This window comes from Copadichromis virginalis, linkage group LG9 (assembly GCF_057382275.1).
Source record: "Copadichromis virginalis isolate Kocher_CV1m ecotype Utaka linkage group LG9, C_Virginalis_male_GT1.1, whole genome shotgun sequence".
Taxonomy (NCBI): Eukaryota; Metazoa; Chordata; class Actinopteri; order Cichliformes; family Cichlidae; genus Copadichromis; species Copadichromis virginalis.
In genome coordinates this window covers 29,051,977-29,079,617 of record NC_140626.1, presented here as the reverse complement: position 1 = coordinate 29,079,617, position 27,641 = coordinate 29,051,977, and the positions used below count along the sequence as shown (strand labels likewise).

At 41.0% G+C, this 27,641-nt stretch overlaps 2 protein-coding genes and 1 non-coding gene across 4 annotated transcripts; 2 read left to right on the top strand and 1 right to left on the bottom strand.

The window, feature by feature from the left end:
• Positions 1-1,037: 1,037 nt before the first annotated feature.
• On the bottom strand, positions 1,038-8,563 carry pex2 (peroxisomal biogenesis factor 2). Of its 2 annotated transcripts, none has more exons than XM_085468642.1 (2): positions 8,488-8,563; positions 1,038-2,534 (listed from the first exon to the last, which is right to left on the bottom strand). In XM_085468642.1, the coding sequence occupies exons 1-2, from the start codon at positions 8,489-8,491 to the stop codon at positions 1,546-1,548; spliced, it is 993 nt and encodes a 330-aa protein (XP_085324768.1). In that variant the 5' UTR covers positions 8,492-8,563; the 3' UTR covers positions 1,038-1,545. The 2 variants fall into 2 exon arrangements, with proteins under 2 accessions (XP_085324768.1, XP_085324769.1); XM_085468643.1 differs by having other exon boundaries at positions 1,038-2,531.
• A 146-nt stretch (positions 8,564-8,709) lies between these two features.
• Positions 8,710-27,635, top strand: LOC146702105 (uncharacterized). Its single transcript, XM_085468641.1, has 6 exons — positions 8,710-9,198; positions 11,755-11,874; positions 19,831-19,901; positions 25,601-25,724; positions 27,029-27,208; positions 27,541-27,635. Exons 1-6 carry the CDS (start codon positions 8,968-8,970, stop codon positions 27,622-27,624), a joined length of 810 nt encoding a protein of 269 aa, XP_085324767.1. The 5' UTR covers positions 8,710-8,967; the 3' UTR covers positions 27,625-27,635.
• Positions 9,238-9,319, top strand: trnal-uag (transfer RNA leucine (anticodon UAG)). Its single transcript has one exon. It is a non-coding gene; the product is annotated as a tRNA-Leu (tRNA).
• Positions 27,636-27,641: the final 6 nt, after the last annotated feature.

Genomic DNA, 27,641 nt, shown 5'->3' with positions numbered 1-27,641 from the left:
AGTATCCATGTGATGAGCCCTGTGTTTTTTACATAATGTCAAACTAATCATGTAGAACGTGCCCCCCCTCCTCCAAGGTGTACATTTTATTTTATTCTGGTGAAGGGCTACCTCAGTATTTCTGTAGGTGCTCTAAAAAAAACCAAACCAAACCACACAAACACATACAAAAATAATTAATTTTGGCCTTGCATTACCACCAAGGACATATACTCTAAAGGCCTGCTGAAACACTGGGAGAAATCAAAATCACATTGGTCAGTAATAAATAATTTAAAATGAGCCCTTCCAGTGCAACCAGCTAGTATTCTTCAGGGAATTCATATACCACACAAGGACAGATATTTAAGTTTACCCTCTCTGTCCAAGGGAAACATTAACCTCATCTGAGTGCAAATGTCTTTCTGAGCTGGTAGATTTGAGACGAGCTCCTTGGCAATAGGCTTTCTATCACGCCTGCAGTTCCGATTGATCGTCTCAGCAATCAGCAATTAAGTACTAGTGATCAGAGCCTGGGAAGGGAGGAGGGGGTGGGAAGGAGAGTTAGGAGGTAGCCTCCCCACCCCGCTCCTGTCTTGTCAGCCCAGGAAAGGCTTCACTCAGCTGGGGTGAGTTTGGCCCGGGGCTGGGCTCACTGGTAGAGGTTAACTCCAGCATAAATAAGCATCTTTGGACTCATTACAGGGATTAGAGAGTAATTCGCCTGCGAGGAAGGAGACGACTGCCAGGGTTTTGGTACAGTTTACTACAGTCTTATAGGGGCGAGGGCCCTGGAGATTACAGAAAGAGAGAGATGGAAATGCAGCAAAAGAGAGAAAGGCCAAGGGAAAAGAGAGGCTGGCTGTCAAGTGTGTGTGCGTGAGTCAATCCAAGCCCCCGGCTGCCCCCTTGATCTTGAGCATGTTGGGGTGCTGTGAAAACGGATAATGGGAGTTAGAACGACCGGCCTGTCTAGAGAGAAGTGTGCTGATTGTTATAACTTTCCCTCATCTCTCTCTCCTCCACTTAACTAAATAAACACCCAAGAGGTAGCACTCTATCAATTTTAATGATGTTGAAATACAATTTAGGCACAAAATACACAACAAATGCTAATTTGGCCATGATGAGAGGCATCAGAAATTCCTCCCATTATTTATTCAGCTGACTTTTTGCATTTTTCATCAGAACAAATATTCCCATTTCAACAAACACACACACACTCATACATACACACACGTCAGCACAGAGCCAATTTGGAGCATAAATCAACACGTTCACTCATCAAATATATGCTCTGTGTCGTTCTCTGCAGTCTGTCCAGTGCACCAAAGACAAATAGTTCCTTCCAAAGTCCAGTTGGAAAAACAGAAGGGGCAGCAGACTGTCAATATGTGCACATATACATTAAACATCACAGGCTGATGCGTGTTCAGAAAAGACATCATGGAGATAAGTCCAATTATAAACTTGTACATGACAAAACCTTTAAAAACAAAACCAAACAAAAGCCAGCTGAAATTTCATAGCAACTTCATTTCATTTCTTCTGTGTGTGAGATGATTATCACCTGTCAGTCATCTCCACCTCCAGCTTGACCAGCTTGGGCTGCCCTGCTTCTGCCCCGCACTTGGGACAAGTGAGATAAGGGTCGGCAATGCTGTGGCTTTTAATGCAGTAGTAGCAGAAAACGTGCTGGCATCCCACCGTATGAGGCATGGTTGGCCACTCTCCGCACAGTCCACACTCTTTCCACAACTCTTGCCCTTCCCTTGCTCCCTCCCCGCTTGCACTTTCCCCCCCAAACACAGCAGACAGTATTGTTGCCTTCAGTTTCTTTGTATTGATCAGTGGGAACAGGAAGATGAGAAACTCTGCAAAGCCATGCCAAAGTAGTTCTCGGTTCATGAACTTGTAGTTTACCTCCCGGGCCACATTTGGCTTACTGAAAACCGTCTGAGCTCCTGTGATTCTTTCAGCGAGGATGGGATGCCGGCCATTCCTTAGGAACACAAGGAAGTTGATCAGATTTGTGAACTTAACAATACCAGCAACAAGCGTCAGCGCATTACGGAGACCCTGATGGAGCAAACCGCTCTCTCTTTCAGACCCAGATCCTTGTGAACTCAAACCCAAGTACGGCAGCAGCCTGTGGGAACGCTCTTGGAGCCAGAGGGGCCCTGCAGTGAGCACGGCCAGACCTAACTTCTGCCTGGGGGATAAAGGCCTGTAACGGGGAGACAGGGAAAATTTGCTGTGGTAGCGCAGGCTCAGTAAAGATTGCCCCACCGTGGCACTGTTAGAATAGAGTGTGAACCTCCATAGGAGCAAATGAAGCAAAACCCTCAGTTCAGGCTCCAGAGGAGTGAGGAAGCCTGGGCGGCAGTTTTGGAAGCACAGCGAGAACTGAGTCCACACTAGCTGCTCAAGGGCTGAGTCTAGCTCGAGGGCATCCAGCTGACTGATACGCAGTACCGGGGTCTGTGGGTTCATATCAAAGTGGGGGCCGTGACTTCTAGCAGTCTTTTTCTGGTCATTCTCACTTCCCAACCCTGCTGAAAAAACACAAACACCCAAAAAACAGAAAACAGTAAGGACATATCAACATGTTCTTTTCAATATTTTAATCAGTAGAAAAAAAGACAGTGACTGGGCTCTTGTTGCAGCCTGAATGTAGTTTCTGTTCATGTTGGCCCATTCGTCTTAGATATTATGATACTATGATTCACCAAATATTACTCTGACAAAGCAAACTTTGTGAAAATGACATTTTCCTGGAGTGAACAAGGACAGCCACACGCAAATGGTTAGACATGCTTTAAAAACAGAAATGGAAGAATAAAAAAAAAGGACTGAATGTAATACAGGCCGAAATCAGATAAAAAGCCAAAAACCCCACAAAAAACAGTCGTTTATTAAGGCCATTTCCCCCCAACACTGATAAATGTTTAAAGCATTTACATCAGTTAATACGTTATTAATGTATAAACAATAGCATATTTAATGTATTCAAATCATGAACATAATATACACCAAGGCTCAACCATTAAAAGGACAACTCGGTCATTGGGAGGGCTGAGGCTCCGGAGGTGAAGCCCATCCTGTTAGGAAGGTCATTTTGTCTTTATACACAGGAAGGGAAATCACTTTTCACATGTAAAACCCGTCCTTAATGCAACCTTAGAGCCTTGCCATGCAGAGGAGCAGGGGGTCTTAGACTGCTTTCCCCTGCATATAAACACACAATCCCCCCTGCACACACACACACACACACACACACACACACACAGGAGCAGAAGCCCAGGGGCTCCTGGTGCCCGCTCCCTCTAGAGATAGGGGTGTGTGTACAAATCACATCACTAGGGATTAGGCTAACGGCACAGTCTCTGGTACACCGTAAACATCTGCCAAATGTGGAACAATTTTCTCTCCCCTCGATTCGACTCCATATGGGATCTCGCCATTGTGACATGAGGGCTATTTAGTGCTGCATACGTTTCCAAACCGCTCACAGTTCTCCAGTTTTATCTGCCATTTCCTCAAATGAAATACTTAAAGAAGTGAAAGACTAACTAATGCAGGGAGAGACAGAGCAAGAAGGCCACAGAGAGAGAGGGAGAGAGAGACAGAGAGGCCTTTTTTTGACAGTGACTTTTGTGTCTCGCCGAACAGGATTTGTCACGAGGCTTTAAAAGAGATTTCAGCCGGGTAAATATGGCAGTTTTGACAGAAGGAGAGAGATGATGGTCACTTTAGACGTTTTGAGGAGGTGAAAAAAATAAAATTCTAACGTGCGCAGGCAAATCTTGGGTTTATTGTGGTGGTGCACACAACCATCTGTGTATTCAAGATGTTTCAATAGGGCTAGGATACACGGTCCAACTAAGTTAGAATTAGCAAATGAATGAAAGGAGTGAATTCACGCTAAAGTAAGCAGGTATGACAAATTCATTGAGCTGTATTTGAAATGCTGCCATGTTTGGTGACTAGAACCTCGCCTGTGACGGGAATAGAGTTTGGATTAAAAAAAGAAGAAGAAGAAAAAAGGGAAAGAGCAAGAGACGTAGTCTGAGTGTGTTTGCTAACCAGTAAACAGGCACTATTTGTTTAGCCTAATCTGAAAGTTTTTTCCCTTGATGGGAGAAAATGAGCAGATTATGTGTCCTCATGTGTGTGTGAGAGACTATGTATGTATGTCAAGCATAGCCTTGATCTATGCAGAGCTCTAATGCAGCGCAAACTTAATCTATCAGCCCACCGTTACACATATACACACACACACGCACGCAAATATACCGCCAGGTGGTGGAAATCCCCGTCACAGCAGCAGCTCTCTCAGGAGAGTAAACCCGGCCGGGTCCAATAGTTTTTTCAAAGCCTTTTATCGAGCAGTTTACAAGTTATGAATGAATATGTTTTATTTGGGGAAACACAGTATTGACAACCACCTATCAATAGTAATGTGACTATTGTCAAGGGTCTGTCAATATTAATGTAATTATGATGTAGAGGGATCAGAGGGATGCTGGAGTTGGGGGCCAAGTAACATCTCCTGCCCACTGCCATATCAATAGCTGGGATTGCTATTGACAGCTTCCCTTCAGACTTGCAGCACTTGCCAAATATATAACAAGCAGACACTTCAGTCAATGCCGGGCTGCCTATAAAAATTAAGCATTTGAATTTACAGGGCTTTTACCGCGGACAGCTGGAAATCCATGTTCCTTATGTAATAGTCAAAAGTCACAGTCAATGCCAGTGTTTACAGAGTAATGACACGGTGTGGGTGAGAGGACAGACAGCGCAGCATTTGCACGCACAAGGAAAAAATATACAAGGATATGAGCAAAGAGACTCCTTCCATGATGTATTCACACACACACACACCCACACACACACAATGATATATTGACTTTATAATTCTCTTGTGGGTCAGCCATCCAACTAACTATGAGACTAAATGCCCTCTTTTGGAGAGTTGATAACTGACAACCAAGAGAGTCAGAAGGCAAGTTAGAAGAGGTCGTTGAAAAAAAACAACAGAAAAAATAAAAATTTAAAAAAAATCACCTGATATTTCTGAGGTCTTGCTGTTCTATCAGAGCAGTGAAAAATGTTTTCAAAACATTTTCCGGGGTATGTTAAAGGGTATTTTGATTCAGGTCATATGAGCGTTTATTTTATTTTTTCCCTTCCCCTTGTTTCCATAGCTTGTGCATCTTGTTCAGACAAAGATAGCGCACTGACTCAAGGCTGACTGCCATAGCTTACAGACAACCACAACAACAACAACAACAATATCCAATCTAACACGGAACACAGTGCAACACCGCTTCAAGGCAAAAGGGGCCATGACCAGTGTGAGGAAGGAGAGATGAGGCAACAAAAGCATACAGCGCATCAGTCTGAAGCCTTGCAGCTGCACTGGGTCCTCTGAAAACTAGACAATGGGCTGTAATGACAGCTACCCAACGAAAAAAAAGACGGATAGGCAAAGACACAGACAAAGATGGATACGTCAGACAAAGCGTCATGAAACCGCCAACTGGGAACTGTGAGCTAATGTCTACTGATATAGTGAAAGAAAAAAAAAAACTTGGGGAAACGATAGCCAAAGAGGGAAAATAAAGCGTGGGTAGGTGGGCAGATAAGCTCAAACCTCTCCCTAGGAGCTGACCTTGAGACAGACACAATCATGGAGGAGGGAACATTTCTGAAGCATACGTGGTTCAGCCCTACTGAGGTGTGGGCATCCAGGGAATACCCTATAGACAGAGGAAGGCCTCACTTTCTTCTTGACCTTGGCTTTGGTGTCTAGGGAGGTGTGAGACTGTTTAGGACAAGGGGACCAAAGGCTGTGGGGGGGATGCTGGGAAGGTGAACGTCTCTTGGGGATTGCACTTTGCTTTTTCTGTGCTCATTGCACACCGGTTGGAAAATGCACAGCTAGAAGTCTGGATGTAGCCCCTCGTGTGGTGTAGCGCTGAGATTCCTAACCACTTAGCTGTGGTTGTTAGTATAATGTATTTGGTGAAATAATGCATAAATGTTCACTTGGCTTTCTATGATGCTTGTAGCGAGAAATAGGCTATGCATTGGCAAAGCATGCTGGATTACAACTTTACATTTTATTCTCTCGCTCATGTAAATTAATTTGTGTAAAAGCTCTGGTGGATAAAACCTATTTCTCTGAGCGCTCCAGTCAGTCAGTCCCCCCCCCTTCTCGTTCCCTCGCTTTATTGCCCTTCTTTCGCCAGAAACAAGTGCGGGGCCTATTAGCCGAGGCTTGCTAATGTCCTCACTATGAAAACGGATGAGAATGTCAGATTTAGAACTTTTAAGAGAGTGATGTCATACAGCAGACCACAGGCATTACGGGGACACTAAGATTACCCAGGCGGTAACCAGACTAATTGTTATGAGTCTGTTTCATGAAAAATGAATGTGTGCAGATGCACAGAGGGGTCTTAGGGCTGTGTGTGCGTCACACACTAATGCTTTATCAAGGCTCTCCTCTTTCTCTAATCACCCAAAACTCCAAGCCATTGGGGTAGGAGCCAAGTTAATGCCTGAATACAAAAAAAAAAGGAGAGGAAAAAAAAAAAAATAAAAAATTACACATCAGTTAGAACACCACATCTGACACACAAAAAATGTGCTCCGCTTAATCTGGTTTGCTCAGAAGGTGAATTATTTAAGAGAATTAATTGATTTCATGAGTACAAGGTTGAGTATGCTAAGGCTGTATGAGTAATAAGTTCAAGGGTTTGCAGAAAAACAACTTAAAAAGTCATGAAACATTTAGAGCACAGAGAGAGGCACAATGAATGCGAAAAAAAAAAAGAAAAGCAGAATGGCTAATAAATGAGAGAACCAAAGTTGTGTCTTTCAGAGGAGTCAATGAGAGAGCAACTCATGCAAATAAAAAGTGTTATCCTCAGGAATATTTGATCTGCACATTTCTTGACCTCTCTTTATGCATGAAAAAACACAGACAATAAAAGAGTAAACATTTTAGCTTTTTAAAAAAACAAAAAGGGAAAAAAATGTGATGGTTAACTGAGGACAAGCCAATAAAATCTACAGGAATGCGAGGGCTACTGCAGGATGTGTTTGTCAATCAAACTCATGGTGCTGGGGCTACATGTAAGAGTTCATTCGGCATGTCTAATTCAAAGTGTGATTGGTTGATTTCCTTCAAAAGTAACACAAAATACCTTCTAGTAATTTACACATTATATATTATTATCAGACAACTAAACATGAAATATAGACTATATTATAGTTAGATTAGCATGCTGGAGCTCCAGCAACACATATGTAAAAAATGGAAATCTTTGTGCCTTCCAGTTCCTTTTAGTCTATTTGACCTTGTAAAATTTAGATTGAACAGTAATGCTAATCTTTTATTACTTTAAATTGCAAATATGAACATTCTTTTTCCAAAATTCATTAAAAGGATTGACACTATACATTGTAGCTTTTAGACTGTGGAATAAATTAATGTTGGATTGATTTTTTCCCCCCTCCAAATATGCACTGATAATTATAGTGCCTTTAAGACTTGCCTTCATCTGGAAACTGTATAAAATAACCTTATGACCCCAGAGTGAGATCACAGCCTAGTTTAACTTGTGCGACTGCCTTAAAAAACACACTCATCAAAGTAAGTGTTTGGCTCCAGAGGCACACACACCACATCACACCACACCACAATCTCATGCAATCAGCCGGTCCACATTCTCCTCATAATAGCGTTGTCTGCTTAATTTTTTTTAAACATTTTTTTAAGCTTGAGCCCATCAGTCTTTAACAACAACAACAAAACCCAAATCTGCTCCATTTTGATAATAAGGCAAGAGCATTATGTGATAATCACAGGAGGGATTAGGTTTTGGCAGAGAGTGTGAGAGCCATACAGTCAAAGCCACTGGAAAAGAGAGATATAACCAAGAGACAGATAAGAGTAGAGCAGTGATGATTGGGATGAGAGAAATGAAGTGAGTAGTCTCCTGAAAATCAATAAGATCAACTTTGCCTTGAATCTCAATGTGGAAGGTTTTGATCTCTGGCACTGATTATTTAGGGGAATAATGGAATTATGTGCGGAGTTGCACAACATACTCTTGAAGGTGCACACAGTCACAAGGTTACCATCCAAAGTTTCAGCTGGTATACACACCTGAACCAGACTCCCGATGAATACTAATTCAAAAACGGCTGGCTGATTGAACACTATGCAGTGGTCACTATACTCATCAACAGCCATCAACAATCGATACGATTTTAAATGAAAGCGTGCAGGAAAAGAGGGGGGACAAGCAAGCGGCTAACACAGACAAAATACTGATACAGCAGCGAGGAGCTGATAACATGTGACGACGAGCCTTAACAGCTCGGAGAAAAAAGCAGACATGCCGCTATTGAGCTTCATGTGGGCATAGAAGAAAATAATGCAGGCTTATGTTTTTTCAGCAGGGTAATGAAGTCATATATTCATATATTTACCCATCGCTTCTCGGGGTCGAACTCAATGTAACCCAGTCTTCCCTGAAATGCCAACAGCACTTGTATTTCCGGGTTGTACATCGTTATCCCGCCTCCTAAAGAAAACTCACCAGTAGCGGGTGTGTACGTCACGTTTTAGAAACCCGTGATCAAAATGAGCCAATCGCACAGCGTAGCGCCAAAGCACTTGTTAAAACCTGCATACCGTCTGGGGAAAAATAATTCAAACTCCTCAGTTGTAGCAACGATACATAGCGACCAACTTGTTAAGAAAAGCCACGGCAATTATTTACTCAGTCTTAAATGTCAAGTTCATTCAAAGTGCCGGGATCTTGATTTGATTTGTTTTTTCCAGGTTACCGTGTACTTGCCTAAACTATAAGATTTTACCAAACCGAGATTATGACTGTTTTTAGCTAGCTTTTTGCAAGCCTTTATGCAGTTGACTTAGGAAATAGGTTGCAGGAACTTCTTGGAGAAATGCGTGCAGCTTGCGCACAGCCAAGGAAAAGCTCAACATTGTCGGAAACGCTTAGTCACGCTTCTCACCTGTCTTCTTGCTCAGGTGAAAAAGAGCTCATAGTAGCCAATCAGAGTCCCGAAACAGAGCTAAACATTATTAAAGAACTACTAAACGAGTTCAGAGGGCTTCACGAGCTGAAGTTAAGATGCTTGGAGGAGGACACCAGTAGAAGGGGAGAACTACCACAGGTGAGTAGTTGTTGTGCCACATGTGAAACGCACGTTGTGGGTAGCGTGGCCGAGCGGTCTAAGGCGCTGGATTTAGGCTCCAGTCTCTCTGGAGGCGTGGGTTCGAATCCCACCGCTGCCATTATTGTTAGTCCTGGCGTAACATCCGGTTTACGGTAACTAAAGGACAAAGTTAAGAAGTGTAGCATCAGATTTCTTGAGGGAAATAATAAATCCAGACTTTCTGTTCGCACTTTATACAGCTACGTTGAAACACACGAATCCAACCCATTTATTTAAAATAAAGAGCTCCTTAATAGTATCGTGTTTTTTCCTATTAACATTGGAAACAAATGCTAGTCGTCTTAATGACGATTCTGCACACGCCCTTCCAGTAGTCTGGACCCTGGATTGTGAAAGATTGTTTTTATGGGTTCAGACAATTGCATAAAGTACGGGTTAGCAGACACAGTCTCTACAGCATGTTTAGATTTAGGCTAACATCTATTGTCATTAGGCTATAATCCATCCATTACAAATCATACAGCATCCTGTCCACCTTGACTCTAACATCAGAAGATGACCTCTGTCTTGTCAGACAAATGACAGGAGGAAGCGCAGCGGTGCTTTCATAAAGCCGCAGCACTTGTAACAGGTGGCAAATTGCATTATGTTTCCATCTGAGCGGCAGAGATCAGGAACACAGAGCCACACTCATATTTAAAAAAGAGAGGTTTCTAATCATCGGGATCGTCATGTAACATCTTTTAGCAACAGAATGTAGCTCGTGTGAGCTGGACTGTGCATCAAAGGAAAAATAACAAGGTTTCAGAATAGGTTATGGTCAGCCGGCCCCAGTCAAGGGCCAGCTTAACAAGGTTATGATGTTCAGAACCCAGGAGCTCCCAAGTCCTAAAGGTTGATGGGGACACTTAATCATAAAGCGTGTCCGCTGAAAATACAACATCCATTATTGCATGAACCCATTTTAGGTTTATGATGTTTCTTAAAATGTTGAAATGTTTGAGCAACCTGCCAGTTCAAGAATTCATTTTTTTTCTTATGCTTTAGGGCACTTATCATAGCTAGCTTTTCCAAAAGTGAAAAGTAAGTAAGAAACAACAACAACAACAACAAACAAACAATGTCAACCCTAGAATGTTACCGTACTGTCACATTTGCCATCTTTGTAAAGTTACTTTCCCTGAAGCTAAACATCAGTATAATGTTATGCATCAGGGGACAGTATAAACTGCTTATTTACTTTTGGCTGTAGGGGACAGATGTTTTTCAGCACAGATGTACAGGTGGTCCTCTAAGGCAATATACTTCTTAGGTTTGTGGCACTTCCTTTTATCGGAGGGACAATCATTGTATGTGTAGGGTATCTGGAAAACTGCAAAAGCTCCTTAAGCTAAGTGCACAGGCTTCTTTTTTTTTTAAACCTGGAATAAGAAAATAAAGAATACGGTTAGGTTATCAGTTTTTGTAAGTAATAAAATCTGAACATTGAAATGCCTTCTTGAGTCTTCCCTACACTTTGAGTGCATGATCACTAAGTATTCCTTTTCCTGTGATAGAGGGCAGAGGTCATCTATTGTGAATCTTAGGTGGGCTTCTGTGTGAAAGCCACAAGGATCTGGCCTCTTTGTCTGGCGTATTCAGCATTATATAAAGGTTTTGGAAAATGAAAAAGAAAAAAAAAGTTTTAAATGTCACAACCAGCTCAGTGAATAAAATATGTCAAGGATTTAGATACTCAAACAGTGCCATAATAACAATAAGGCTTACTGACTTAATGTAAGTAGAATCAAAATAGTCACTGGTGGCTTTTGACGATCTCTCTGTTTCTTATTCTCTTTTATAAACTGTTGTATTTTGGCTCGTTCTTCGACTGTTTTATATGTCTCGGGTACTTGTTGGGATAGAATGAGAGCCTGTGGACATCTCACCACCAACATGTTTTGCACTTGTTGTCTTTAGATGTATTTTCTTCAGTTTGTCAGAAAGTTACAGAGACCCCCAACCTGCCCGGCCATACAATTGATCATCATTTAATGTGTTTCAATGCTAAATCAGATTCTTCATCTGCTCTAAAGACGGGTAAGATGTAACTAAATAAGAAACACATTATTATTTTGTGTTTGCCTGGATCTCTTGCCTTTCCTGTGAGGTGTCACTGGGGATATAGTCCCTGTTTTAACATCAAGAAGGAGTACTACATTTATAAGTGACATGCTGGATTGAGGGGATATATGTTGCTTAACTGCACTGTGGTTAGTGTTTGTGCACACTCCCATATTGGGATTCATCATTTTGACTTTTAATGAACTTTTTATTATTGGATATTTTAATAATAATCTTACTCTGCCCTGTTTAAGGCCACCAACTCAGGCCAGCCACTCACTAATCTGTTACAGTATTCACATTGTCCCAGAGAGTCTCTAGGCCTGTATGACCGGGGCCTAACAATTACCATAATCTGTACTCAGCAACTAATTAAACATATAAACTGTCAGCTTATTAAACCACAATAATTAACCACTATCTTATCCTGTTGTACTGTTGCTCTTACAGAAGAAAGTGGACTTCCTGCAGTCTTACGTGAATGACCTCACAGACCACATCCAGGTGCTTGTTCAGACCATTGAGGATTTGCAAAGGGGAGCTGGACAGAACCATGATCGTGTTTTGGCTGTAAGATTTTATAAATGGCTTCATCTTGACACAGATGTAACTGCGCCCAGTGCTTTTTTTTTCCTGGCTCAGAATGGGCTTACAAGAGGTGACTAGCCATGGCAGTAAGCATGACTGATCTGCGTACTCTGAAGGCAAAGTTACCTTGTTACCTTATTTGACAAAAATCGATGCATTTTTCTCTTATTTCTGTTCATTCGATCAACAAAAATGCTATTATGCCTGACTAAAAAAGACCAAAAACCTCTCAGAAAATAATTTTATTACATGATCAAGGGTTGGAGGGCTCTTTTTGTGGCTGACTTAAACCTCCTCTGGTTGCCAAAAATTCCTCTGCACATGAAAAGGCCTCTTGTCTTTGTTTTTAATATATATCTTCTGTAATTTTAGCGATTTTACAGTGTTCTTTTCTTCCTTAATGTGAATTAGAATCTATCCTTGAGACAGATAATGAACTATTGCTTTTGGGTCTTTGGAAAAACTGCCTAAAAAAGGAAAACTTTATTATAGGAGGAACTAACAACATCACCACCACTTGATGTAGTGACCTTAAGTCATTGTTCCATTTTAGTTACGGCCAGGCTTCTATCAATATTCTCTCCTCTGAGTGGATTTTACACACAGAAAAGTAATTATGGCTTATTATACATCAAAGTACTTATCTGCCATTATGTAGAAGGTCAGAGGGCTAGCTTTGTGTGCTCTCTACACCGTTACTACAAAGGTCACGCTAACATAATGCTTTGCATTTTTGAGCATTCAAAGCTGCCCAATTTTAACTTTCATCATTTTAAAACTTAATTCTCTTCACTGACATTGCTTAAGCAACACAAATACCGGCATCTCTGCCGTTTTTCTTCCATAGCACTTTCTCAGATTCCTTTATTGAATAAGTTCTACAATATATGTCTTTCTTGCATATTATAGCACAATACATGCCTACAGGATAGTTTGAAAAGCAAAGACATTTGTTAATTTTCACATTTATTATCAGTAATGGAATTTTAGGAACTTTACTAATTTATTTTTCCATTTCTCAAGCTGATTAAAAACATACAGCTTAAAGGGAAAAGGTGAAGAACAATTTGTAAAATCTATTAAAGTGACATTCACTTAGTTGCTGAGAGTCCTTCAGTCCATCCAGTCATAGTTTTGCTATTGTTTGTGATAACAGCAGCTTCGTTTGGCAGCAAAAGAGACACGCTGTGAGGGAACATAATAGTTTGTTGCCGCTATCGACCCATCTTCTGAGCCTTTGAATCTCCATTTTCACCCGTCTTACACGATGCTCTCACTGTCTGTTTATGCTACTTTGTATGTTTTCAGGGTCTACATCAGTAAACAAATACAAACAAATGGAGCGTCTCACTCAACAGTCTATTAGGATAGTCAGGGGACAGGATAGTCAGTGTGTTTCTGCTCTGATGTCCATAATGCGAAATCCAATCAAATGAGGAGCATTTAGAGCTACTTATGGACCGTTCCACAATGTAAACGATGCAATGAGCTCTGTAATAGGAGCTTGGCTAACGTCTGATTGAATCGTAGTGTATGGTCTTGTTGATACACAATAGGGCTGAACTCTAATGGACACTAAACAGAGTTTGTTTTGTGGCCATAATATCATAAAATTCAAGGATTGTATTCTGGGTTCTAGACTGTTACAATTAGCCTTTGGTCTGTGCCATCTACAGACAGATGGACATGTCCCTTGCATGCAATACAAACTTGTACTGTACTTGAACACCTGTTTTAACTGAAGGGGTTATAGGACAACCCAGGATTTTAGATAAAGAAGAAATAGTCTTTTTTTTAATGTTTTGAACCTTACTTAAACAAGTTAAACTGTACTAGGAAAACATCTGCAGTGACAGACATGTCTTTAATTTGAGACATGTATTTGTTAGTAAGTACAGATCAGAAGAGGTAAATTGGAATCAGCTGGCATCCACTCAGCTCGTCATGACAAAATTTGAACACCGTCGCCCCCAAAATGTTCCTACAATCATAGATAAAAAAAACACCCACATGATAGGACAAACAGTTCAATAGCCTGCATTGGAACCCCTGCAGTCTTCTTTTGCGGTTGCCTAAACTGGAAGTCTCCCATCGGCCATGCTTGTTAATCTTTATAAACGGTGGTTGACAAAGGATTTTCTTTGTGTTATTTGTATCGGAGGAGAGAGCAAAACCAGTTACAACAAGTGATGACAACAAATTTGCTCACTGAATGCCAGCAATGTCTCTAGCTGTGATGAGGCTCCAATTTGTGTGTGTGTGTGTGTGTGTGTGTGTGTGTGTGTGTGTGTGTGTGTGTGTGTGTGTGTGTGATTCACAAAGCGACTATTTATGACATTCCCATAAACCACAGAACAGGGGCTATTAAAATCTTAAAGCCTGGGAACCAAATGATAAAATTGGTCTCATGACTTAATTTTTGCTAATGAGAGCACAATTTTTCTTGTCATGTGGAGCTTTCTTCATAGCAGGACTCTCAAGGCCCAGTTTTCTTCCTGGGTTGTAGTTACATGTAAATGAAACATGTAAGTATGCAGGCTACAGCGCATATCAGCCCTGCATTAAGGATGACCACAACTTTAGAGTTCTGACATCTGGTCTACTTGAAAATACATACATACCGGTGCATTAAGACTATCTGTCAAAAATATGTTGAAGAAAATGATTGTAATAGAAGTACTGATGTAGCGTGCTTCCTAACTGATTAAGCTGTGGTTAGCTTGTATATGATTCATGCTGCGAACTTGGTGCAGTAGAAGCGTTTCAAAGAACACCTGTCCAACCCTACATAGCAGTGACTGCTGAAACCTAATTCAGGTTAGCATTAAAAACAGTCTATGATCTCTGTGACCTTTATCAACCCCCCCAAACTCCACTTCCCCCAACAAATACATGCACACATGCACGCACCTCACACACGCTTCAGCATTCGCGTTTGTGGCAGGTGCTCTGAGGGAACAAGGCAGTGAAAGTGAGAAAGACAGAGCAGGGGAGGTCACGGGGGTCACGGTGGTTGACTATGCTAATGCTGTTGTTAATGACTTTGCTGTGAGTGATAATTTATTGTCTTCATTACCATATTAACTCCATAGCACCCCTCCACACCCAAGAGCCCTAAGTCTCTCTTTCTCTCTGTCTATGCAGTAATGGATGCCCCTGTTTGATCCTTGGAATAATGAACTAATTAGCTTAATTAAAATCAATATAGGTGCCAATACCAGGTTAGACCTTTCAGGGACGCCATCTCTATCTGCAGGAGAAGGGGTTTTCAGAAAGAGAGGGTGAAACAGGATGGATGGCAGGGGGTAGAGGGGCCACACATAATAAATAAAGAGATGATGATGAGGAGGACTGACAGGTAGACAGATACACAGTATAAGGCCATATGCACACTACATCAATGCTGTTATGTTTACACCTGTAGACCTACACTGCTTTGGTATTTTAGGACCCATAAAACAGATCCGCAATGACCCAGTTTTAGTTTACAGATGGAGTTTTGGAAACAGCGATGTCAACGCCCATGTTTGCAGCCTGCAGTCACCGTGTGTCCATCCCTTGTGTCATGCACAAAGCACACAATCCTTGCCCATAAGAAGACAAAGACTTCAGCTTTAACTAGAAGTGTTAAATTAAACTTGGATAACAAATTATATGCGTCTGTTTGGTCAAGGAATATGCGTTTATTTAAGCATTTTTCAAATGGTGTTATCAACTTTGCCAGTGTGGATGTAGTTAAAAGGAAGAAGAATGAAAAACATTGAATTTGAATGAGAATGAGTGACAGGTTTGAAAAGGTAAATTGTAAAAAAAAAATGCATGCAAGAAGGGGCAGAAAATATCGGAGGAGTGGAGGGAGCCACAGAGAAGGGGGACTAAACGAGAGAGAGAAGGCGAAAGAGGTTCCTAATGCTGATTTATGAGTGCTTGACGGTCGTTAGCTGGAATAAATGGCTTGTAGGAGTGGCTGCAGCATTACTCCCTGTACAGGATACTAAGTGCATTGTAAGGTCAGCCATAAGGCCAAACTTACATATGTAGTGCTCTGCCCTTGTAAACCTTTGTTAATATATCAGCCACAGGATGGAACTGTAACAAGTCCGTCTGATGCAGGGAGACGACAGTGGCTTTCTGAACTGTGTAGAAATGATTCTACTTGGGTTTTACTTTAAGAGCAACCGGTAAGTTTAGTCAACGCAACTTTCATGGTTGGGCAAGCCAAAATTAAAATCAGCAACTTTTTGTATGAATGTGATTTGCTACAGTTTAGTCTTCTTCCATTGGGCAGAGGGAAGGTTTACAACAGTGCCACTTCACTAATTAGGAATAAAGCTTACTCTCCCAGTCTTTTTGCAACAAATTGGCAAAATAGGACATTTTATATTTGAAAGATTATAGAATTGAAGGCAAAATCTTATAAAGGGACGTCTCGGCACATACAGTATATTGGATAGGCTCTGCCAGTACGTTTGATGCCACACTGTATCTCGTCAATAACATGTTCAGTAAGGCAGCAGACATGTGCTTTTGCCTGTATGCTGTCGTTGCATCATTTGAATTAGGCTCAAGCAAAATTAAAGTAAACTTTTTCTTTCTTTTTTTTTGTCTACGCTCATTCTGAACATGCAGGTCGTGACGTAGCAGAACTAGATGCTGGCGTGCTCCTTCCAGTCACAATTGGCTTGAGTTGCTTGATTCTATTTTATTCAGCCTTCGCTTTGTGTTGTGATCTGGTGACTCATGAGCACACGTTCCCGCTTTGCTTGTTTCTTGTCTTTTTTCTCCTCTGTTGCTTTTAGTTGACAAAGCTCGGGAGAAAATTGATGACTATTTTCAGACAGAAAAGGAAACAAGAAAGGGGAAGTGTGTGTGTGTTGGGGGGAGGGGGGGAGTATGTTAGGGGCAAATGATTGAGACAGGAGGGGACAAGAGACTGTGATGAGGTTTGAGGCTGAAAACAAAGAAAAAGAAATGAAGGAAAATTGAGGCAAAAAGAGGAGTGACAGTGGAGAAGAAGGAAATCAGTCTGGGAATGACTGTTGCTATTTTGCGCTTTCCTTGTATTTCTTACAGTAGAAGTCCTACTGTTGACCATTTTTGGTACTTACCAGCCATACTGCAACTACAAGTGCAATCTCTTTACATCGTATCTAATACAATTTTTCCCTGTGCATAACAGGGAAAGGACCTGTAGTGATGAAGATAAAATAAATAAAGATAAAAAAAAAAAAAATAGGACGTTTGCCTTCCTAATAAGAAATTGTGACACAACATTTGAAGTTAGTTTTGCTTGTTATGCCGAGGACACCGTGCAGAAGAATATATTGTATAAGTCCTCTCTGTGTTTTTAATAACTGCCCAAGGAAGCTAATTGATGTGATGCAACATCTGTGTAATGTGCTCTCTTTTTCTTTCCTGCTTGCCTCTTTTTCTCTCACTCCCCGTCTCTGATGATTTTCACCAATACTTTAAAAGTATTTTTCCTCGCCACTCCTTTATGACATTGCTATATTATACATAAAACAGCCAGCCAGCCAGACAGACACACACATATATACCTACTGCTAACAAATGAGTTTACTGTGGTCATAACCTTCACAGGGCTCATTATCATAGATTGCAGGCCTTTTCATAAAGCTGAGACCACAGGTGACGGATTACTAACGATGGACACACACACACACACACACACACACACACACACACACACACACACACACACACACACACACACACACACACACACTCATACATACTTAATCAGCTAATGTTGTTTTATTTCTTATTATTAATTTCCTCCTGTTTCTGATTTATCTAAAGCCCCCTGCATCGCACCAATATTTTGTCTCCTTTACAGTTCAGAGAGGCAGAGAAAAGGAGAAAGCCGCACGCTTATTCATGTACTTAGGGGATTGCATCAGTAATGAATTGACTGGCTTTTTAGGCATACATAACACAGCCTACTACTCACCTTAATAATGTAAGCAGGTCGTAACTCCTGCTAACCCAAGGGTATATATAAGGCCTGCACGCACAGTCGCACACACTCCTAAACACACATAGCCTACCTATATTAGCCGCTGACCTCTACGTTTTCCAGGTCCTCTCATTGTCACATTGCAGGTGCATTAGAATATGAATATTTTATGATCGTGTGTGGCTTTTGTGTGTGTGTGTGTGTGTTTAAATGTATATTTTTATAGATGTGGTTTGGTAAACAGATTGATTACTTAGAGGACGGACAGCTTGGCTTTTTATATTACTTTCTTATAGACCAGTAATGCTATGCTGGTATTATACAACATAATATTCAAACGTGCCATCACACAGGAGGAGTCCCCATACATAAATACTGCCAGCAGGTTAAATTGCACTAATATGTGAGTGAACACCTTTTCTGTAATCATCATTCACCAATCAATGTCCTTAATTTAAAGTTTTCTTCAAGTTCATAGTAAAGTGGTGGCAAAAATGGAAGATCCAGACTCTGTGTGTTATTTAATGATTAGTCTCCTTTAAAACAGCAAAGGCGACCTGTATAATTGTCTTTTACCATTAGGCCTTAAATACTACACATTAAATGAACTGAATCTTATCTTTACACATGCTTCAGATCCTTTTTTTAGATGGTTTAACTTGATATTTTATGCACTCCATATGTGCTCTACTGCTCCATATCTTATCTCGCATGCACACAAACGCATGGTTATACACATAAACACACTTAACATATGCATAATTGAAAAACACACATGCACGCACACACTCATGGCCAAAAGCAAACGAACAGACACACATTAACTCACACACGGGGGATATGTGTTGACCTGTGAGTCATTGCTGTCAGCATTGATTTCCTTTTCCCGGAGTGACCCCTGTCACCACGGCGATAGAGTGGCCGATATTTTACCAGCGGTGTCGGGCCTCTCTGTTTCCGTGGAGCCTCCTGCCGCTCTCTCCTTCTCTGGCAGTCTTTTTCTTTGCTCTTTTCAGCTGTTGCTTATTGCCCTTGTTAATTTGGCCCTGTCCTGTCTATTTCTTCCCTCTTTTTAATAGTCTGGCCTAATAAAAAACGCTGGACAATCAGAACTATTTACTTTTCTTTTGAACTCAGTTAATTCCTTTGCCCCCCTTCTATGCTGTTCTCTTTTTTGCACAGTGTGAATTGACCTCACAATAACTGTGCTGACACATTTTTCACTCGTCCTTACAAATTTTCATTTGAAAAAAAAAGACATGCAGACAGGATAATGGCAAGGGGTATTTTGAATTGAAACTATATCTGAGAATTGTGTGTCTGTCTGTGTTTGTGCATAAGCTTTTGTCTGCATATGCTCTGTCTTGCTTTCTCTGTCCTCCTTTCAATGCACTTGACTTCCCACACTACTGTATTGCTTTAAAGATGTTCTTTAAAAAAAAAATCTCTCAGGAGGGAAGTCGAATTATTAAATCAGTTCTATCTCCATTTTAATCTTGGATTCTGGGTTTGAAAATGAGGAATGATTGTTTTCCTTCAATTTTATTTATGCAGTTGCTGTATATTAATGTCTTCTTTCCTCATGATAATATTATCATGCTGCTGCGGTCAACAAGATGCAAATTCTTAGCAATTAGTCAGGGGTGATACACTTCACACCTTTACCCCTGGGCGCTGTCGGACTTCATCACGGTTTACACCCGAGAAAATCAGTTTCTACAAAACTATTTTCCTTTATTTAGCAGTGTATATCTAATAAACAGAAATTTAGGTTGTACTGAAGTGAATATTGAACTATTTGGATATGTTAGAGTTCAGAGAGAACGTATTATTTCTTGGGTGTACTACTTTAGCATTAAAATTCATTTCAAGGTGTATGGTACTGCATTATAATGCTGCAGTTACTACAAATACACTAAACAGAAATAAATAATCAGGATGTCATTTTCTGTGTATCCTAGGTGTCTGAGGCTGGGTTGAAGCCTTTGTTGCTGGATGAGGTCACTGGACCTGTGGCTCACATCCCACGCAGGTTTGTATTACCTTCGCTTCTCATCAGCTAGGCAGTTTTTTTCTTCGGAGAAGTTTACTTTTGACTGAAATAATGATTAATTTCATGATTCGACCACACAAACTCACTCACACACATGCACAGGTACCCCACTGTTGAGAAAGGTAGCAGAGCTGGCCTCAGGGACTGTGTCTATCCTGAGGGAGCTTGAACTCTTTAGGGAGTCACTGCAACACCACTGTCCCCATGGCAATATGCAAATCCCTATATGATATTTCCCACCATGCAATGCTCCAAAGCCCCTAAAGACGTGTTCTGTTTTGACGTTAGATCTTCCCAGAGAGATAGATTTTTATTTTTACATTCTGACAAAACTAATGAAAGTAGCATTTTTGAATCTTTGTGCTCATACATATTTATCTAGTTCACACTTTTTCATTGCCAGCTAGGCACATGGACTCACTTGACCAGTAAGAAGTTTGATAGGAAAATCAATTGAGAAGCATTTGGATAATTTGGACAATTTAAACAACCATCCAAATAAAAACTCATTCAAATTACACCTTGTCTCGTGCTGTACATATCATTGTTTTGTTCTTTGCCTTTATAAAACAGCTGCTGTAGCATCACACAGCTGTTTGATGCTACAATACAACTCAATCTCTCGATGTCCCGACACTAAGAGATTGGCCGTCTGCAAGTTACGCAGGTGGCACAGCAGCAGCAGTAATTTCATTAATTATTTATATCTTCTGACATGCCATTGTGATCTTAGGTATTAACCCAAATGCTTTTCTCCAAGCAAACAGCTGAGCTGCTGTGCACAAATTCATAGTTACCCTTTGGCAACAGAGCAGTTATGCTTAGAATGAAGTCAGCATTTTTATCCGCAGCAGAAGAGTCAAAATATAGGTTAGTTTCATCTAGAGAATGCCAATATGTTTTCATGGTGTATCAAGTGATTATTGCAGGAAGTGGTCTGATTTTAAAAAGCAATGATGTATGCTGTAGAGTTATTGAAATGTATTGATTATGTCATTGAAATTACAAAAAAAAGTGAATAATCTGCCCAAATTTTAACTAAAGACATTGTCCCCGTTTCTACTGCCTGCAGTAGATCATGTGTTCCTGACCTCACTACACAAGAGCTCCTCCTCCTCTCAAACTCCAGTACAACCCCTGCTGACAAGTAATGCCTTTGTCATCAAAGGTGACAATATAATATTTACTGACCTAAAAGAAAAACAGTTAATTTCCAAACACATGGGTATTATTGCAGTTGATATTTATTTTTCACAAGCTGTCATATAATAGCTAAAAAAACACATCCAAATATGGTCAAAAGTGACAGTCGGTGGTTTGACAGCCTGCAGCGCAGCCAATTAAAGCACCCAGCTAAGCAGGAATCAGTGGTCTGGCACAATGTGGCACAGCCGAGTTTGTGGCTATACGGGGTTTCTATGCCATTCCTGTAAAAGGCACTGAAGGGTGTGATGGATCCTCAGTCAGCGTACTTGCTGTCAGAGATGTGGGGCTTTGCATCACACCTTGAGCGTTTTAAATGGCTGCACATATAATAATAATAAAAAAAATTAAATAAATGAAATGAGTAAATCAGGTCTCCTGAAATGAAATGACAGGCAGGTTGAAACAGCGGGTGAGTGTGTGTGTTTCTTGCCACCAGCGTCAACATTAAACGCATCAGATTGAAGCCACCCTCCAGGGTAGCATCACTCAGCCAGGTGTGTGTGTTTGTGTATGTATGCGTGTGCGTGGTGAAACCTAAGTCTTTTATCTACTTTTCCGTTTTCTCTGTTTTTTTTGTTTATCTACAAATTTATTTATATATTTCAGTTGAAATGGTGTACATAACACACACACAGACACCCCCGACACACATACCCACCCACCCACACACACACACACACACCCATAAACCCCCACACACATTGATCTATCGGTGTATTAATGTGTGAGTGAGTGTTAGTTTTTATCCCAATTATTTTTTAAATTATTTCCCCTTAGTATAATCTCCAGCAGTTTTTTCTTACACAGGAGTTAACTTGAGTGCTGTTTTCCTTTGCCAAAAGCAGTCAAATGCTGAAAGTTAGTTAGGAAAGAGAGAGGAAAAAAGCTCTGACAGAATATCCTGATTCTCATTTGGGAAAGGTAGGAAATTCACTTATGTGAAACTTAGGCGGTATCCCTCAGTGAGACTGTTCTAATTCAAAACTCAAACTTTTCTCTGTTAACAGAGTGATGAGATACATGGGCTTCAAGAGACTAGGGGGGTGGGTTCATCATTGTTATATTATTATTTTCTTCTGGCGCTGGTTGTTTTTCTGTTGTCCAGCTGGTTTTCCAAAAAGCTACACACTCTTCACCATTTTCTTCAGCACTGACAGTGTACAGTAGACTCTCTACCTCTGTATCTATCTCTTCTCTTTCGTTCTCTCTCTCTCCCACTTCTCTCTCAGGACGGGAGGAGGATATGTCTCTTTTTCTCCATATTGACTTTCCCAGGTCAGGCTCCTCTTCTCCTATTAGGCCAAGCTAACTGATCAATACGAAGGCCTGGTGGGCTGCTGTACGGACATGCAGACATGCACACACAGCGGGCCGTGCCGCGGCCAAGTGCCACGCTAATTAACAAACAAACACACAAAGCAGAACACGCGCAGCGCTCGTATCTACCCATTTCCAAATATAAGCACACACACTTCTTAACGATACAGCTGATTATTAAAGCCACGGCTAACATTTCTACATGTATGAAAAAGTCGCCGACATTAACAAAAGTCACGAAATGAGCACATTGATTAGTCAGTCGTGTGCGAATATATGAAACTTCATCCAGTTGGTTGCTTTTCTGTCAAATACTGAGATGCAAGAAAACTCCTCCTCTCCTCTAAAAAATCTTCTCTCTTCTCCTCCCCTGCTGTTCTCCCAGCTGATGAGTTGTGACATCTGCAGCGCTGCGACATGGATAAGCAGCTGCCAGAGATGGAGCTAGGGAGGAATGATGGAGAGAAGACAATGCAGGAGATGGGTGAAGAAGGGGGGGGGGGGGGGGGGGTGGGGAAGGGGTGAGGGATGCTGACAAGCAGCAACAGTTAGATGTACAGTGAGGTGGGGCGGTGGGGGGCATGATTGCATTGCGTGTGCATGTTCCTAAATGTGTATATGTGCATGTCTCTGGGTGTGTATGTGTGTGTGTGTGAATGAAGCTGTGTGGGCATATGAGCATATGTGTCTTTGCATGGCAGCGTGCCAGGCAGTGCCATCTGGCTGCTTGACAGAACTCCTCTCATTAACGGGGGAGGTTAATTGCTGTGGCAGCGCCCAGGCTGTGTCAAACACCACCCTGGGGACACGGAGGCAACAGACTATCTACATGTTGGTGTGTGTACATGCACCGACACGTGCGCGCTTGTGTCTCAAGCATAAAACGCGGAGCGGGAAACCCCCAGCCTTTTTTCCCCCACAACATAAAAAGGTTAAAGCGAACCCGCTGTACTATATGTGAACCCCATCGTGTGAAGAGAGTCTCAAGGAGGACTTGTGTCCTTTTTTTGCGTGCCAGGTTACATAGATGTTCAGATTATTCTTATGAATTATGCCTTGTTGCTGTAATGATGTAGAAAGAATTGGGTTTACAGAGCCAATGTCTATAGCCCTGGGGGCAAACACATATGTATACACGCTCACACACCCACATGCACAGCGTGTTGGGGGGGAGTGGTGGCAATTTGCATTTGTTATTACTGCATATTCATGACTAATTTTGTTAGCCTTGCTTAATAGGGCTGAATGACAGGTTGAGAAATCGAGAGCCTGCTTTAATATCACATACAGTCACAGTAATACACACACACACACACACACACACACGCACAATTCAGTCACATTCACTCAACCTGCTCACTCTGTCCACACAGTAATCATAACAACACTTAATGCTTTTAATAGGAATTCTCTGTTCCTCTGGTGGTGTGACATTGTGTCATTTGTTTACCACAAGTACTTATTGTATATTGCAATATAACAAGCCGTGCAGCCTTATTTGTTGCATGCATAATAATGACCTGCAATATTATGCACACACGCACGCAGATACGTACGCACTTGAATGGCATGAATAAATTTGCATGTTGACTTGTTGCAGATCAGGATTTGCTGCATGTTTTCATTTTGATTTTCCCAAAAGAAGCAAAACTGTTGGAAATGAAGGATCCTCCTCTCCTTAATAAATTCAGTTCCATCCATTAATGGTGCAGAAAATAGAGGCTTATGTGTCGTTAAGTAACACAAATTATAGTTATTTTATTATTTTTGTTTTTTTTAATCCTTTGACTCTGCATTAGTTGTGTGTTCATGAGTTCTTGGACAAGATAAGAACAGTGTGGTTTTAAAAAAAATCTTTGTTTTTGCAGCGAGCATATGCTTGCACGCACTCACATCCATTTTCCAAGTGTCTTCCTTCTATAGGAAAATAGGTTTTAAATTAGCTTGTTTTTACACCTAAGTTTTGCACCTCTGACTAAAAGGACCTAAAGAAGTCATCTTATAATAAATGTTAGCATTTCTTTTCCTTTTGGTCTTAAATGACATGTTTTGGGCCAAAAACCATCCTTCTACACATACCTATGTGTTACTTAGGCTTCTATATCACGGGTTGTGTGTTGTAAATTATCACCTTAGCTCGGTGATTATTTACAACAGAGGAAAACTCTACTTACGATTAAATAAAAAGACATCAAGTGGATTAATCACAGCAGAACATACACGTTCCCATTCTCCTATCGAGGCAGAACCAGACTATAATCTAAAGTCAGCTTTCACTGTTTCCTCTGTGGCTTTTACTCCATTTGACTGAAAAGTTTTTTTTTTGTTTTTTTTTTTGCCAAAGTGAAAGATTTAACTCTCAGCGCTCTCTATCCACTCACATGTCACTTTTGTCAAATCTTGCCTTTCCTTCTCCACTTGGTGTGAAAGTGTAGACACGCTTGATCAAATGTGAGTTTAACATTTTTAATCTGTGCAAAGTTTCATCAGAATAGCTCATCTCATGAGGCTGGTAAATATGAAACTGTGTGTGCGTGCGTGTGCCTGCGTGTGTCTTTGTACGTGCCCGTGTGTTTGTGAACAGTACCACACAGTGCCGTATGATCTGGGTTTTTTTTCTCTCTCTTTCCATCTTGGGTGTGTGACAGCTGTCACTGGTGACTCAGAAAGGTGTCTGGGCAGAGTTAACGTATTTTCACCGCTGGGAGACACACAGACTTATACACATGCATGCACACGCGTGCGCACACACACACACACACACACACTGACGGAGAGAAACACATATCAGCTCTGGTTGCTGTCATCTAGCACAAATTTCAACAGGCTCAGCATCTCTTTGCTGCTTTTGAATGAGATGTTTTTGAATTTTACACCTTATACATGTGCTGCATGTTGCTTACACATTCCTGTTTTATCCTGCATCAGTTGTTAAAACAATTTGATTAAGGATCAAAGCTTATACATTGTGATGGAAACAATTATATACACTGCAATATGCTGTGGCTTTCATCTCTGTAATTCACATCACTTAATAATGCACTCTGTACTCACTATAAACCTGAAAAGAGATATTTTCCTTCTATGTTTTACATCTATCTGCTTGTTCAGTAGTTCACGATTTCCTTCCTCTTCCTTATGCTTTTCCGCTATAGCAGTGATTCCGTGGACCAGATGACGTCTGAGACGGAAGATGTGAAAATCCAGCTGCAAACCAAGGACATGATCATCTCGGATCTGGAGAGGGAGCTCACAGAGAATATACAAGGAAAGCAAAAGGTAACCGACTTGACTTGACTTGATTTTAGCACATTCCAAAGAATGAGCTACCGGGATCACGCCACAAAAATGCAAACAAGACATTCTGTCGTTTGCACGTAATTGTCTGGACTCAAGATAGTTCCCCAAAAAAAGCAAGACAATGTAAACAAATCTCTTTTTTTTTCTCATAGCAATTGTAAGGTTGAAACAATTAAATGATTTGCTAAGAAATTGTTTCTTTTTTTTGCAGCATTTGTTGAGAAGGCTGTTTAAAAGGTGGAGGAGTCTTTTTTTAATTTTTTTTTACGATATTGGTTTGGCAGCTGTGCTACAAGCTCTCCATGTGCAGTCAGGTTTAACAGGAAGCCATGGCGTGTGTGATGAATTACCAGCATATCTCAGAGCCCTGGGTAACAAACATGGCATCGCCGTTCGGGATTAAAAGGGAGAGATTTTTACAACCTTCCCACACCTCCTTACAGGGTGTCACTAAATTATACCCACTGCTGTTTTACTGTCTTCTGTGGCTTATGGTTAAGGCACACGTAAACACACACAGGCTTGCAGAAATACACACATGCATTTGTGCTTGTGGTAAACCCAGGCTTGTTGGTTGTTTATGTGTGTGTTGGCTGGTTACTGTTTGTTTATGCTGCTTGTGAGTTGACTCATTTGCACTGCCGCTAATTAGTGGTTTGTGTGATTACAGACAGATCCGTAGAGAAACAAGTAGAGTAACTGGAGCTTGTTCTGTTAATCACATTTTCAACAAATGGCTATATATTTTCTATTCCACTTGTGTTTCTGTTTAGCTGGTGCTTCTGCAATGCAGATGCGCAAACAGATCTACAGGACACACAAACACACACGGAGCCTTGGTACATGTGAGCGCCATAACTTAAAAAAATACTGTTTGTTAGCACGACGACACTATCAAATGAACAGCTTTCTAGAACACGTGGCCAAATTAAACTATAAATGATATATATTTACAGTATACGTTGTATTTTAATCTGCAGTATGTGAACTTCTAACTATGAATTTGTCTTACACAACCCAGGCAATTATCGCTCAGGCTCTTACAGTTGTAATTACATGGACTTCTATTTTAAAATGAGACATTAAGAATTGATATAAAAATGTAATTTTATTCATTCCAATTCATTTCAGATTATTGCGAGACATTTATGAAAAAGTAATCAAAAGCAATTTGGAAAAATTGTATGAGGAGTATTAGCCAGTGAATAATTCTCAATGAAAATAAACCTTTGTCTCTTTTTGGGGGGGGGGGGAAATCAAATTTTAATTCCTTTCTGGCGAAGACTGCGACGCAGGTGCTGGAAAGCGGTGAGAGGCTGGTGCACCTGCAGAGCGAGCTGTCTTGTCTGCGGCGGATCCACGAAGACAACATGAAGGAGATTGCTGAGAAAGACATCTGCATCACCAAACTGCAAGCTAACATTCAGCTCCTGCAACAGGAGGGGGCTGACACGCTTGCTCAGGTGTGCAAAGGCTTACACGTGTACTATTCGGGACTGCTGTTTGCACACATACACATGCATGTGCCACGCATATTGCACATGCAACAGCTATTAACGTGTGGTGTGATAAAACATACATTCGCTCACTTAGTGCCAGTCAATTTAGCCATCTTTTTTGCATGACCCACTTTTTCTTTTACTGCCTTGCAGGATGTTGTGTTGCGATGGGTCTCTTGATGTTTCAGATTAGTTTTTTTAGATTATGTGACTGGTACCTCATTTGTTCCACAGATTGCAGAGATGTGACTGCCTGCACATTTCTTTTTTTCTTTTCTTCTCCTGTCTGACTTCAGCTCTCCAAGCTGAATGTAAGAACAAATGAGCTGCAGGAGGAGTTAAAGAAGAAAAGAGGTGCTATGGAGGTAGAGGGAGGATGAGGAGAAAATAAAAGATA